Source organism: Peromyscus californicus, unplaced genomic scaffold, assembly GCF_007827085.1.
Source record: "Peromyscus californicus insignis strain IS unplaced genomic scaffold, ASM782708v3 Scaffold_5__1_contigs__length_169319896, whole genome shotgun sequence".
In the NCBI taxonomy this organism is placed as follows: Eukaryota; Metazoa; Chordata; class Mammalia; order Rodentia; family Cricetidae; genus Peromyscus; species Peromyscus californicus.
The window spans coordinates 149,540,573-149,556,048 of NW_026294573.1; the positions used below are offsets into that span (position 1 = coordinate 149,540,573).

At 40.4% G+C, this 15,476-nt stretch overlaps 1 protein-coding gene across 1 annotated transcript in view; it reads left to right on the forward strand.

The window, feature by feature from the left end:
• Positions 1-15,476, forward strand: part of Runx1t1 (RUNX1 partner transcriptional co-repressor 1) — a 145,652-nt gene that overhangs the window by 95,495 nt on the left and 34,681 nt on the right. Inside the window, 2 exon segments of the mRNA XM_052718383.1 lie at positions 82-263; positions 11,052-11,302. Coding sequence (XP_052574343.1) covers positions 82-263; positions 11,052-11,302 — 433 coding nt within the window.

The following is a 15,476-nucleotide window of genomic DNA, read 5'->3' on the forward strand; positions in this document are numbered from 1 at the left end:
TGCTCCAAGGTTTAGGCACCAAACTCAGCAGGTAGCCAGCCCAGAAGCAGCCTTTGACTGTCCCACCTCATGCTCTTGCAGGCCAACCTGCCCCTGCTCCAGCGTGAACTCCTCCACTGCGCAAGGCTAGCCAAACAGAACCCTGCCCAGTACCTCGCTCAGCATGAACAGCTGCTTCTGGATGCCAGCACCACCTCCCCTGTTGACTCCTCAGAGCTGCTTCTCGATGTGAACGAAAACGGGAAGAGGCGAACTCCAGACAGGTGAGAGGGAGGGGGCCCCTGGACTAACTGTGGCTTTTCCTCCTGTCTCAAGTATGAAGACATGTTTTAGGTCACTTGGAAATTGTTAGCCTCCATCTCTCACAGGACCAGCCTGGGCAGCTTTTGTGCAGATTGACCTGCAGCTTTCATTATTAAAACTAGAATGTAAAGATGAATGATTGATGAGAGTACCAAGTACTGCCAAGGGTTCTTAGAAACATCTCAGCTGTGAATGTCTCACTTATTGCATAGCTTCACCCAACCATAGATTTTACCCTCCAGTGTTTGTGAAAGTTGATGTTCTATTTCCTGAAATCATGATGCATTTGAAAGCTGGCCTATATGTGTTAGTCAATGAACAGAGAGCAGTAGCTCTTAGATCTAAGAATTGCTATATGAACTCAGAGAAAACATATGGAAAGCAAGATGAACTAAGTCAAAATAACAGGTATATCATAGAGCTAACAGAACAGTTCTGCTGAAAAGAAATTGTTTACCAGTCAATATTTATCCCATCAGGTTCTCTGTCTCAATCCTGAGAGGTTTAAGGAGAGGAAAGGGAAGCCCCCTCACCATTAGACCCACCGGTTAATTGTTGAATATCGCATACACATGAAGCTTCCACATGCCCTATTAAACTATTTTCATGAATACTTCAGCTATAGGGATTCATAGCTTGAATATGAAGTCTTAGCAGCATTTTGCACAATATGTGTGAACTATGAAGATGCTTAAAATGAAACTATATTCCAGAACTTACGTCTTTACTCTCTTTATTCTCTCTCTTGATCTGTTGTCTTTCTCTTCATTTCAAACAGATTTGAGAGGTCAGACTTCTGGTACAATTGTGTTCTGCATTCACAGGAACTTAGGAGCCTTGAAATTACCCCAAGACCTCTCTTTCTGGCCAGATGAGTTGCCCTTGAACACATTACTGGCTTTTCAAATCTAAATTATTACAATCAAGCCACGTTACTTGCAGTGATTACCTATCCTCTTAAGCAGTTCTTATGTTACAGTCCAGTCTCTTGAAATAAGGTTTCTCCCTCCTTCCCCCTCCCATCCTCCCTCTGTTCCTCTCTCCTACTTCTCTTCCTCTTCCTTTTGCAGAAGGGTCTCAATGTATAATTCAGGCTAGTCTTGAATTTACAACAGTCTTCTTGTTTCAGCCTTCCAAATTCTTAGATTATTGGTATGAGCTACCAAGCCTGGCTCAACATAGGACTTAAAATTTATATACTTTTGAGGTGTGTGTGTGTGTGTGTGTGTGTGTGTGTGTGTGTGTGTGTGTGTGCTATGTATGCTTATATTTACATTTTATATGCCTTCCTTCATATACCCCACCAATTATCCTCTTCCTCCTTCAATCAAACCAATTCTTTCCAACAAGTCCTCCCTCCCACTTTTTAGTATTTTTTTCTTCTTCTCTTTTTGTGGCCAACTGAGTATGGTTATGGTTGCTTGCATTAGTATGAGTTGGAACTATTTATTTGAAGAGGGAAACTCATCAGTGACTATACTCCTAAGGAACTTGACCCTTCTTCTAGAAACCATTAACTGCCTCTAGCTTCTTAGTGAAGAGTAGGGCCTTTTGAGTCCCTTCCCCATCTATCATATAATATTGATAGGCCTAGTCTTATGTAGGTAGCCACTGCTTCTGTGAGTCATGGGTGAACAGCCATGTCATGTCCAGAGGACTGCATTTCACAGCGCTTTTCCCATCTACCTGCTTTGACATTCTTCCTCGTCTGTGATCCTCTCTGAGCCCTTGAAAGGGTGAGATAGATGTCCCAGTTAGGGCTGAGTCGCTGTTTAAGCCTTCAGCATTTCAGGTTTTAAATGGAGCTATGTATTCTAAGTATGAGAGCGTATCAACCATGGAGATGCTCAAGGGTAGATGGCTTTCATGTGCACTTCTTACCAATCCAAACACATTAACATTGTGGGAAGTGAGTACTGTGTATAGGTACTGAGATATTCCACCTTTCTAGGAAGACAAGTACTAAATTGTGAGAAAGAGAGTTTATTTCTAGGAGGGTATAACAGGGGAAGGTTTAGATGTCTATGATAAATATAAGATAGCATTCTTGTTCTGATGGTTCCTTATGTGCACATATGTGCATTTGGTCAGGTAGACTACACTACGAGTTTCCCATCTTGCCCTGTCTTGATTATTTAGGGACAGTAGCTACAGTCCGATTTCCTGTGAAGGTTTTTTGAATGGAACATTTTTTTCTCAAGCTGATGTGTCTTCTCTAATGGAGAGATGGCAAATAGGAGGAAGGGTAATGAAAATATGTTGTGTAAATACATTTGTATCTTGTGGGAATTTTATCAGAGCCAAGAAAATATGGATCTCTACAGTATGATTTTGCATATATTTCCTGCATCTTGTTTGCACATGCATTTCTTCTTCTCCGGTTATTTACTTGTATATCCTGCTCTACTGTATGAAATTTTATGGAGTACATAGCTGTCTGACAGCACAGTTTTGTTGTTTCAGTGAATGTTTGGTTGGTGCATATGGTCTGACATGGATGAGCAGCCACGGTGAGATTTCCAAGTCTATTAAAGTGGCTCATTAAAAAGATCAATCTGTTTCTGTAATAACACTGGGAGCCATCAGTCACTGGAAGAGGGAAAAGCTGACACCTGAGGAGAAAACACATTTTGGTAATTTGTTCATGACATGTCATGAACAAAAGAATGCTCTATATTTTGTTTACAACTTTGGGGGATTTAAATTCTGTGACGATTGCCAAGCTAGTGTGTTTCAGGGATGGACTTTGGCAAGCTTAACTTCATTCTCATCCCTAAATTTATTTTCACTGGCTATGTTTTATTGTTTTTCAAACTATCATTGTTTTTTTTTTTTTTTTTTTTTTGAGATAGTCTCATGTAACAGGCCAGTCTCAGACTCTCTATATAGCCAAGGAAGATGTTGAACTCCTGATCCTACTGCCTCAGCCTTGCCAGTGTTAGGATTATAGACATACACCACTGAGTATGGCCAGTGTGATTGTCATTTACAGAGAAGTTCATTCTCTAGGGAAGTTTATGAAACCATTCCTTTGCTTTCTTCTATACAGAACAGTAAAATGCTTTATAGTTTCTTATAAAATTAGCTGGAGAGTCCCTGTATAGAATTTGTAGGTCTGTGGAAGACTACTGTAGAGCCTAAAACCAACAAATGAACAAACAAAAAACCCAAAAACTAATTTTCATTTTGAAATCATTCTTTTTCTCAAAATATTGTGGAAGGAGAATTTTGATTTGTAGGGGATATTTATTCTCATTCATTCTTCTTTCTTTGAGACCTTTTGTGATTTTATAATGTGTCATGCAGAAAGGGATGAGGCACTGTTTCTTTTTATGAAACAGTTATGTATAATGAACAAACAGAGGGGAGTTAGTCCCCCTTACCGCAGCTCTGATGGCTCTCAGGCCTGAATACGAGCAGAGGGAGGAGAAGGACAGGGGTGTTTCATCTCCTGGACGCTGCCCAGGGAATGAAAAGGAAGGTTGTGGAAAGATGCTGGTATGATGCTCTCATTGTTGTCTTTCTCTTCCTAGAGCCTTGGTCTAGCAGGCGCCTGTTCTGCCTTGAACATTGCGTTACCACTGTCACTCTGTCTTCCGCAGAGAACTGTTCTCACTCACAAAAGCGGATGAGATGACCTTTGTTTTTGGATGGGGACCACTGCTTGTTTGCCTTCTCTTAACCCACTCACGTGATTGCTCCTGGGCACCAGTTCTCAGTCATTATCATCGTCTCAATATGATGGCATTCCTCAGTTTAACACTCTCCGACTTCTGCTTCTGAAGCTGTGGAAGTGGAGTGATATGCACCCCCTAAACATTTCAAAAAGCAACTTGTTTGATTCTTAAACTTACATAATTTGCCACCTGGGAGGGATTGAATGGATGGAGCAAGTCAACTGCTTCCCTTCATACTTGAGGAAATCAAGGCTTACAAAATTTGCCCAAAGTCACAGAACTTCCTAATGGAGAACAGTTGTATTTATGTGCTGAAATCTTGCAGTTGTACAAAATAGATTTGAGAGTGCAGAATTTAAATAAGGAAAGCTCAGTTAAGAATTGGATTGTTTTCCTCATTCTCTAAGTCATTTCTTTTCTGTAATTGCAGAAGTAGGTAAATGCCATAGTATAACATCCTAAGGGTTTATGCATCTTTTTTAATGATAGAGAAATCCATAATGATCTAGGTTGCTTAATGAGTAGTTAGTAAATGCCGAAGGTTAGAGATCAAAAGTCTGTCATTCTGAAACTGTGTTGGTTGAATATGTAAGGTTTGGCATCACCTGACTCACCAACTGACCTGTGTGTGCTCATTTCTCCTTCATAAAATGAATGAGGGTTCAATCTTCTTGATTTTCGAAAAAGAAAATTTGTAGGTACACATTAGCGGAAAACTGCATGATTAATCAGCTCTATAAATAAGAACTAAACCTGTATGATCAATTGCATTTAACATCCCATGAAAAAGTAGGATTTTTTAAAATCATATAGTCATATTTTCACATATCATTTGTGCATTCCTCAGTTTCAATAAGTATGCAATAATCTTTGTGGTAATTATTTTCTTAGTCATATCAGTTATGAAGCCTGCTTGTAAAATAGCATTGGCTGAGAAAGATGTAGTTGCAGGGACATTTCCACCACCATGAATTCTAGCTTCAACTGAAGTAGCCTTCCTTCTTGCCACTCCTGTAGGATCCACCTGTTCCAAATCCTCCCAATGCCTAGCTTTATATTCCCGTTGATGGTGCCTGGACTCGTTCCTGCATCTAATATGTTATGATTCTACTCATGTCTCACAGCCTGACTCAGTATCTGTTATGTGAATGAAGGGTTCCCAGTTACAATTCTGTAGTAATGGCTACTATTTACTGAGGTCTTAAGATGTTCCAGGCCCCATACTAAATAATCCAGCCATTAACCTACAGTGTTAAGCATGGATTCAGGAAGGTTGGATACAACGTTTGAGGTAACATGCCTTACAAGAGGGGATCCTAACCCTAGATTCTCTGACTTCAACATCTAATGTTCTTGAAGCTGTGATTTCCTAGTACTGGCCTCTAATTCTACCACTGGAGAACTAAATATTTTGATGAACTTGTTGGATGTCATACATATATAATTCACTCATTCCTCTAGTCCTCTCAGCAGGTCTAAGATAATCATCTTCGTTTTGCAAATGGAAACACTGAATTTCTTAGAAGGTTAAGCCTCCTGTGTGCATATGGCCAGCAAATAGCAGAGCTAAATGCTGGAGCCAACTCTTTGTGATTCAAGTGTGTGAACAAGTGGGTCTCTGATTCTTGTGCCTTCTGTTGGGTTCTTTTCCTTCTGTTGGTTTGTCTTGCTAACTTCAATGTGATGGTTTTTGTTTTATCTTACTATATTTTATTTTGTTAGGCTTCGTTGTAACATTTTTGGTGGTGTTTTCTGTTTTTTTTTTTTTTTTTTTTTTTTTGAGACAGAGTTTCTCTGTGTAGCCTGTCCTGGAACTTGCTTTGTAGACCTGCCTGGCCTTGAACTCACAGAGATCCGCCTGCCACTGCCTCCTGAGTGCTGGAGTTAAAGGCATGCACCACCACTGCCCAGCAACTTCTAGAAGGCTGTTCTTTGATAATGAGAGACAGAAATGGTGGGGAGGAAGGAGAGAAGGAGCTGGAAGGAGTAGAGGGGGGGGAAACTGTAATCAGGATCTATTGTATGAGAAGAGAATCCATTTTCAATAAAAGGGGAAAAAAGATAAAGTCTCATCTTCGTTTTTCCATTGAAACTTGGGGTGGTACATTCCATATACTAATACCTAAAGCAAAGCACAAAGAAAATAATCCCCTCTGCCTGGAAAAATTGTTCAAGCTAACCTTACTACAGTTATTTTCAATAGTATATAAAATTACTTCTTCCCCCAATAATGTTTATTTATTTTTAAAAGATCTATTTCTTAAAGTACTGAATGAACATAGCCATGAATGGCCCAGGAACCAAACGTGGAGATTGGCGCAATGACCAGGAGAAACTGGAGGGCTCCGACTAGAGTGTACAGATGGGAAGTTAGAACATAAAGGCAGTAAGAGAAAGCATGGGCTATTTCTGCACTGGCAGAGATTAGAAGATGCAAAGGGGACAGTCAGTGACACTCTCGCTGTGGAACAGATGGTCAGTGTCAGGAGGCATGTGAGGGGAAAATTCCTTCCTCCCACTGGGGGAAGGGAGGCTCAGGTGGCTCTCTGAACCTGCGTGTTAAAATCTTTGAAGGTCTAGGCATTTTCTGTGTGACTGGAATAGCAGACATCCACCTGCCTTGCGTATCGTTCTGCAGACAGTTGTGTGTGTTGCCAGAACGTGTCTCTCTTGGGTAGTTGTAGCAATAGAAAGATTCAAGGTGCTTTTCTCCATCTGGCCCCCTGGTGTCTGTTCTGTGGCATTCCGATATCTGTTTCTCTGTCCCTCATCATCTAAATGTCCCTCTTCCTGCAGACTGATAGCAAAACACAGAAATCACAGGTTTTCATGAAGGATTAGCTTTGATTTTCTTTTTAAAGAGGCAGGAAGATTGACAATATTTTTTGTTTGTTTGTTTCAGATGCACATCAAGAAAAAGTGTCTGATGTGGAATTCTTATTTAAAGTCATCTGTTTCTGAACAATTTATGAAGGAACTTCTTGTACAGTTATGCTTTAAGAATGATTTTTCCTCCCTTTGAGTCAAGGTGCACTTAGTCATGCTATGGAAATCTTAACAAATAGCACATGTCAGAAGATGGAAGATATGTTTGATACTGAGTTATTAATACCCTTAATCTTTTCTTTAATAGAATCTTTTTCCTCCTAAAATTGAGATATAGACATAGAAGTTTAAGAGAAAAATAATGTAAGTCTTCGTGCTTGACAGAAGGGATTTCATAGTAGTGTCTCCTCCTAGCTCATTTTCTCAGAGGGACTGTCCAGGTTGCCTGTAGTGTCTGTAGAAACAAACAGCAAGCAAGTTGGGAGGACAGCCCTGGTCGTGCTTAGATGCTGGCTCAGTGGGACAGTGATAAGACAGGCTGGGATCAACGCGTTTTGAGTCAGAGAGGATGGGCCAGAGGTGTGTTAGAGACCATCAACACAGTCTAGGTCTACAGAACACGTGTGCTGAGTTCTAGAGACATTTTAGAGGTGGTGAAGGAAGGGAGGGCAGGGGGAGTCCACTCAGTTTGAAATGCCTGCTGAACCCAAGTACGTGGGCATCTAAGGCCCTTGATGAAGGTGTATATCCACCTGTTATGGAACCAAGATTAGAAGTTTAGCTGCTGCTTCTTTTTGAGACAGGGTTTTACTCTGTGGCATAGTCTGGCTTTGAACTCTCAATCTTCCTATGTCAGTTTCCAGGTGTACACCACCACACCAGGGCCAGTCTTCCCCATTCTGTAGTTTCTTAGGCAATGGAGCATTGCCTATACCCAGATAAGTCTTACAGGCTGTTTTGGGACAATGAAAAGGTATTTAATTTTGCCTAATACACTTTGAAAAGGGCAACAAATAAAAATGCAAATATGGAATTTACCTAAGCAAATGAGGTATAGATGGTTATTGGCATTTCTAAGACAGAGAGACAAATGGCAATTAAGTTGTTTTAGTTACTACTCTGGACACATGTCCGTGAGTAGAGTGAGCGTTATAACTAGACAGGGGTGCCCCAAGGAGGCTTCCTAGATCTGTATCAGTGCTCTGCTGTGAACTATAACTACTCTCACTGAGATGTATTTTATAACTTCCCCGGAGGGGACTCAGTCTAGAATGCAGGGGCCTTAAAGAGAGAGGACAAACTCCAGACCTAGCTGTGTCCATGTTTTGGGGCTTGGAAATGGGCATTGTTTCATGTATTCGGGTCATTTGAAGTAAAAGCCCTGATCAGAGGCTCATGTAGGAATGGAGATAGATAGTAAATCTATCCATCTGAGAATTGGCAAGACTCTTTAACTGTTACATGTTGCTGTTGATGTCACTGAAAGAAGAAGAAACAAAAGCCATAAGCTGTACTTGTGTGACACAAATGTATCAAAGATGTTTTGGTGTATAGAAGTGCTAAGCGGCTGCTTTAGGATATTTAGAGTATGTTTTTATTTCTACACAAACACATACACACACACACACACACATACACAACTACAAATAATACATTCTGTAACACAGTAGAAAACTTGACATGAGATAGCTGGGTTACACACTTAAGCTTGTCCAGAAAGCCATCATCCCTGGATGTTTTAATCTTTATAGTAATACCCTTAGCCATGTTAGAATATTGTAACAGAGGCACTGGAATTGTTGAGTTTTCAAACCTGAAGGGACCTCAGCTGTCATCTAGTCCAGTGGTTTTCAAACTTGATTCTTTTTAGCAGCAGATTATTTTTCTTTAAAAATGAAATCTTAGGCAGAACCTCATTTTATAAAACAGGTAAGAATAATCAGTGGGTTTTGCTGGACCTTTAAATCCTGATTGGCAGGGCAAACAGTCCTTCATTGCCTACAGAATCCTGTATGCACGTCAGGTGTCAAAGTTTGAAAACCACTGATCTAGTCCAACCCTTTCATTTTACAGATGAGCAAACTGAGGTCCAAAGAGGTTAAGTGACTTGCCCAAGGTCACACAGCTAGTCGTGGAAGAGCCAGGACTAGCTCTCAGGTCTCTTGACTTCCAGTCCCGTGCTCTTTCCACTACACCACACTGCCAGTAAGGTAGGTGCTGGGTTAGCATTATGTTCATAGCTCGTCATGGTCTTCACTGCTTTCCGACTGATGTATGCTGGTAATATGTACTGAATGTCAAACTGTATTATTCAAAAATGTATAGGATATGAAAGTACACATTAGAATCACAGACAGACACCATAAATCAATATCTAAAATGTTTCTTTCCACTTTAAAAATTATGTAGGTAATGTCTGAGCTATATGGGATCCTTCAGTCTGATTCCAGTGATCAATATGTATGGAGTCAGTATGTTAAGTGCAGACATATGCTTGTTTGATGGGAGCAGCATTGAGGTTTCTGGCTGCCATTCCCATGGTGGCCATGAACCGCTGTCATTTCCAATATCGGCCAAGTCTCTCATCTCCTTTAGCTTGTAGTGGGCGTGTACTCATTTCACATTAAACTCTGTAGACTTTCCCTCTGTTCCTTGGGTGCTTGCACTCTTGGCCTCCAACCCCTTTATCCTCCCCTAGCTGGTGTGTGTAAATTGTCACCAGGACTCCACCCTTCAGGAACAGATGGGAAGGTCCTTGCAGACTCCTGTTGCCTCTGGTTATCTATTCCATTGATTCAGTTTTCCCTCCAAGGCTCCTTTGCTATAACCAGACAAGGACTGTCACCAATGCTAGGAAAGAAGGAAACTGTCTAATGGGCTCTCTAGCTGTGTATCTTCCTAAAACTGAAAAGGCACGTGGAACTCTGCAGCCTGTGTGAATTGGTAAGATTCTTATAAGGTGACTTTGCTAGGAAAATGGATGCCCAGTGCTCTGCTTCCAGACAAAGTGAGGCGCAGTTGTTCCTTTCTTACTGAGTTTATTAGGTTCGTCTGTAAGAAGTTGAGATTTATTCAGCGAGAACCTCTTTAGTCATACTTGTCTCTGCAAATCTAGGAGCAGTGATTAGGTATCTGGTTTCCTTTATGAAATGCATGTCTCCTGAACGTCAAGTTCACAATGCTGTACAGTACATGATGAAGTTCATTTGGAGGTATTCCTGTCCTGTTTTTCAACCCTGAAACCCCAGGCAGGACACACAAACTCTCTAGGGATGAATTTACTCAAATTTAAAATCAAGTAGGTGCAAGGGCTGAGGGAGGGTGTAACTTAGTGATAGAAAAGTTGCATGTTGATTCCTTGGGTTCAATCCCAACACCACTCTCCACCTCTAAGATAATAAGAAAAAAGTGACCTAGATTTTCCTCAGCTATCCGTGGGACTATTGACTGATCTTTTTTTGGTGACAGAAGATAATGTTGGGGTTCTAGACTAGCTGTATGAGTTCAGTTGGATCGTTTCATGCCAATAGAATCTGGAAACACCGAGGTTCTGCAACCTTTGGTCACTTGTGGCCATCAAGCACCCGAAATGTGGCTACTGGAAACTGAGCTTCAAACTTCATTTCATTTGAATTAACTTACACTTCAAACTGCCATTTCCAACAACACAAGTCTCAGGTGTCAGATGCCAGGTGGGATAGATTGGTACACAGTATTCATCTCGATAGTAATGATGCTCTACTCTGATAAAATATCACTGAACAATAGGTCTTTTCTCTGAGGTTGGTTTTTTTTTTTGAGACAGGATTTCAATATGTAGCCGATGTTGGCCTTGAATTCGGTCCTCCTGCCTCAACCTTCCTGCTGCTGGAATTATAGGTGTGAACCAGCTTTGCAGCAGCTACTAGGGTAGCTTGCTAGAAGTTAAGCACCTCTCTGATTAGTGTATCATCTGTAGAAGGAGACTGGGTTTCCTCTTATTTCTGACTTAATCACATGAACTGTAGCTGCGAAGGTGTTTGCTAGTTTGGTGACAAGTGTGGCATTTTCTGCTCGTAGCCTGGTGATCCTTTCAGGCTGAGCATGGGTTTTAGTGGATCCCTATACAGCTTCTGAGAAGCTTTGATTTGTGAATTACTGACCAGTGAAGAAATGTTCTCTTGGATATCATCACAAGCTCAAGTTGGAGGATCTGAACTATGTTGACTCCTTTATGAAACAAAACTCTTTTTCTTCCTTCCTCAGAACCAAAGAAAATGGCTTTGACAGAGAGCCTTTGCACTCAGAACATCCAAGCAAGCGACCATGCACTATTAGCCCAGGCCAGCGGTACAGTCCAAATAATGGCTTATCCTACCAGCCAAATGGCCTGCCTCACCCCACCCCACCTCCACCTCAGCATTACCGTTTGGATGATATGGCCATTGCCCACCACTACAGGGACTCTTATCGACACCCCAGCCACAGGGACCTCAGGGACAGAACTAGACCTATGGGTAAGAATGGAGGGTCTGTTTTCTTCTTTGGGGATTGGATTTTGGAAGATTTATGCCATTACTTCTCAACTCAGTTTGAACATGTAATCTGATAGTACTAAACACCTCTCTTTATGTTGTCTCCTTTATGAAGAAACTCTATTAATATGCTGTGTCTCTTCTTAAATCACTTGGATTTTAACTAACTAATTAATTAACTTTGAGAAGTGGCTTGTTATGTAAACCAGGTTGGCCTCAAACTTGCAATCCCTCTGCTTCCTGTGTGTTGGGATTCTAGGCATGCACCACTGTACTGGGCATCACTTGCATGCTTTAAGAGAACAGATTAACTTTTTGGTTTTGAAGGAGGGCATTAAATATAAACCATCAATTCTAGTTTCAAAAGCAAGATGGGGTTTCCTTGAATTCTTTCTTAATATATGAGGTTTCAAGTATGATCTGGCCACAGATTTTTTTAAAATTATTTTCTTTCACTGAAATTTTGTGTCAAAGTTGATTTTTATATTTTCTTTCTCCATACTACTTCATATTTCCAATGAATTATATGGCAAGTTGTCTGTGGCCAAACTTGACAGGTATTCTTTGAGGAATAGTTTGGTACATTATTTAAAAATGCTAGGGATAAGAGTTAGTGTCAAATTTACATCAAATATCAAAAAACAGAAGGAGTGGCTTTGGGCAAATATATATTCTACTTGCCTATATCCATGCCTTCATTTCACAAATTACTGAAAGTGAAGTTTTTAGGAGACATTACCTTGTGCAGGACAAGTGTCGGGAACTATGGGAACATCAGAGACAGGATGAATGCTGTAAGCTGTGACATATGACTGTGGTTGAGGTGATGACATCAATCGATTAGTATGCTGTTCTTGAGGGCATCTTTAGTTCCTAATTTTTGCAGGGTACCACTGGGAGCAGTAATCTGCTGCCCTTCTTTTTGGATCTCATACATTAGGGGGCATCCTTTACCACAAAACTAGTTGTTGGCAAATTTACTAAGCAGGGGGAATTTGAAATTTGGTGGGCAGCAGACAAGGGATGAAGTTTAGCTGGGAAAACAGAAAACTGAGCAGAGGATGCAGAACTCTGGGAAACAGTCCACCATCTGGCCACAGCTTGAATAGTAGTGACAGTTGCTTTTGTTTTCTTCACTGGCAGATACCTGATACGCAGAAGTTGATATGAAATTTTCAGCTAGGTTACCAGGAAGTAGTGGGTATCAAATGTCGGGTCTTGTTGCCTTTCTGCGTATAACCTTCTGAATGTATAGACAGCAGCAAGGGCGAGTGAGAGGAGAGACGATTGAGGCTTTGCTTTTGAGATAGTTAGTACTTCTGGCCCCCATAACAGCCATTTCTACATTTATATAGCATGTCAGAAAAATGGCAAAGCATATAATATGTGCCTTCTTAGTAGCCAATCTGATGTTCAACTAGGTAATATTTCTAAAATTCCAGAATTGGCCATATTATTTCTCAGTCTGGACTGATACTTTGACCTATACATCAGATACGGTAACAACCTCCTTTGCAAAAGCTTTACTATTTATTTGTGACTTAATGCCTGAAAACCATAACTGCTCATTTCTCTTATTTAGTCATTCGTGCATTCTTTCATGTATTTATTTATTTATTCATTTATTCATTCATTCATTCATTCATATTTTGAGACAGAGTCTTTCTATATAGCCCGGGCCACTCTGGAACTAACTACATAGACCAGCCTGGCCTCAAAGTCACAGAGATCCATCTGCCTCTGCCCCTCCCAAATGATAGGATTAAAGATGTTCACCACCACGCCCAGCTAAAACTTCTCATTTTTAAATAGCAGCAGAGTCCCCTGGCCACTGTGAAACTGGCTCAAGAGATGTCCAGTTGTGGGCATAGAAATGGTCTCTTTCTTAGGCAACAACTGGTGTTTGGCGAAGTATTAGTTACTGTGTCCCATTGGGTAATCAACACAGAAGTAATTATGCTTATGTGCACTGATTGTGTTTTTATGCAGTAATGTGAAATGTTCCCTTATGAATTATATCTGCAACCACTGGTTTCATGCACTTTTCTCTAGACCATATGTCGCACCTTTTAATTATACCAGCTTATAAAACTAATAGTGCTAATCTCTAGATATATGTGCAACTACTTAGCCATCCCTAAAGTCTGGCAGAGTTTGGTGTGTGTTAATGTAAAATAAAATCTGTATGAGAAACAAACTGTGGTCTTACATCAAGCTGCCATTTTGAGGGTAGAAAAATCTTCATCAAGGTATGGTGTATAAATGCCTCTTACATGGAGGGACATATACTCATTAGAATAATTAAATAAAGTCACTTGATATGCAGCATTAGTTTATCAGTAAGCTTAAAATTTGGGTCCATTTATCTTGAGTTTTCTGAAGCTAAGAACAAATTAAGTCTCAGCATTAGTGCCAAGTGCCTCATGAATGGCCAGTGCCCTCTTCATTCATCGTCCCTCATGAATGGCCAGTGCCCTCTTCATTCATCGTCCCTCATGAATGGCCAGTGCCCTCTTTATTCATCGTCCCTCTTTCCCCCTTACATCCTTCTGTGGTCTTAGTATGATCCAAACCATGTGAGCTTGAGGACGCAAGTGTGGGAAACTGAGATACTGATAAAAGTAAACTTTCATTTTCTTAATTTTTTCCTTTTCTAATTCAATTAGACCAAAAAAATGACCTTCAGACTTCAAACACATTGGGCCAGTCCAATATTTCTTCACCAAATACTGAGGATCAAACATGTTTCTAATGTTGTTATTGGTATTAATCTTTAACGAGATGGATGGAGCCCAGCACTGTTCCACAAATGCTGGGCTGCTATTAACTCCAAACATCCTATGACTCATTAATTGTCCTGGGCGTTAAGAATGTGGATCAGTATTGATGCAGTGAGCTGAAGCCTTGACATATTTGTGACTTCTATAATTCTTGATCCTTACAGGCAGATATCTAGAAGCCACTGTCATGAGTGTCCCTGTCACATTTATATTCTTATCACTCTCTAGTTGTTTTCTGTGATGACTAATTTTAACATTAGTGCTTTTTCCTCTAAAAACACAGGCAACAAATAAGTCAACAAAAATTACATATTTGCAAACATTTCAACTTGAAATAATCACAACAAACAGAGCAATAACTAAATATTACTTTCCCTCAGTGTCTTTTCTATTATGCAAATCAGTAAAACATATTTGCAGTTTTCCTTTTTTACCAATAGGTGGCATTGACAATTTTAAGTTTTAAATTGTATCTCTGAATACTTTCTAATTGGACAGAAATAATGCAAAACATTTTATACTTGGCATTTTTTTATCCTAAGAAAGAACTGTCATGAATTTATTTAATCCAATCAGTCATAGACACACATATATTCATGAATGAAAACAGCCTTGTGACTCATCCTGTTTTTTCCTTCTAAATCAGCTCAGAGAAAGATTTCTAAGCACTTATGTTTCACAGTAAGTGGAACACAATGTCTTCTAAGTCTAGTGTCATTTGGTGCATACAGAAGGCCTTCCAGTAAGAGGCCTTCGTGTCTAGAAACCCCAGACTTGCCAGCCCTGGTTTTCTGTTTAGAGTTAACATTGTGAGGAGTGCGAGCCAACGGCAGGGACTCAGCCATTTGAAGTGGAAAATGATGTCATAGACTAATTAATTGCCTTTCTTTAATAGAATGTAAAGGGGCTTTGTCCAAAGTGACTCTGTAAGATGACCTCTCATCAGACTTTTCTGCCCTTTCAGTGAGACACATGGTCTTTGTGTTCCTGTGAGCATCTTAGCTAACATCTTATCATTAATGTCAGTACTGAGCCAGGAGTAATGGTTCACTTCTGTTATGTCAGCACTTGGTGGGCTGAATCGGGTGGATTGGCCATGAGTTCTAGGCCAGTCAGGGCTAGAGGGAGACCATGTATTAGGAAAACAAAAACTGGTGCTCACTTGGTAAACATTTCCATGTTGCCTTGTATTTGTGTGTACCCATGGATGTAGAGTGTAGAGATCAGTATTAGTTCTCTTTCTTGATCCCCGTCTTACTTACTTTGGGACAGAGTACATTGAACCCAAAGCTCACTGATTGGTCTAGACTGGCTGACAAGTGAGCTGAAGGAATCCTCTGTCTCTGCCTCCCCAGGAACTGGGATTAAAGGCATGT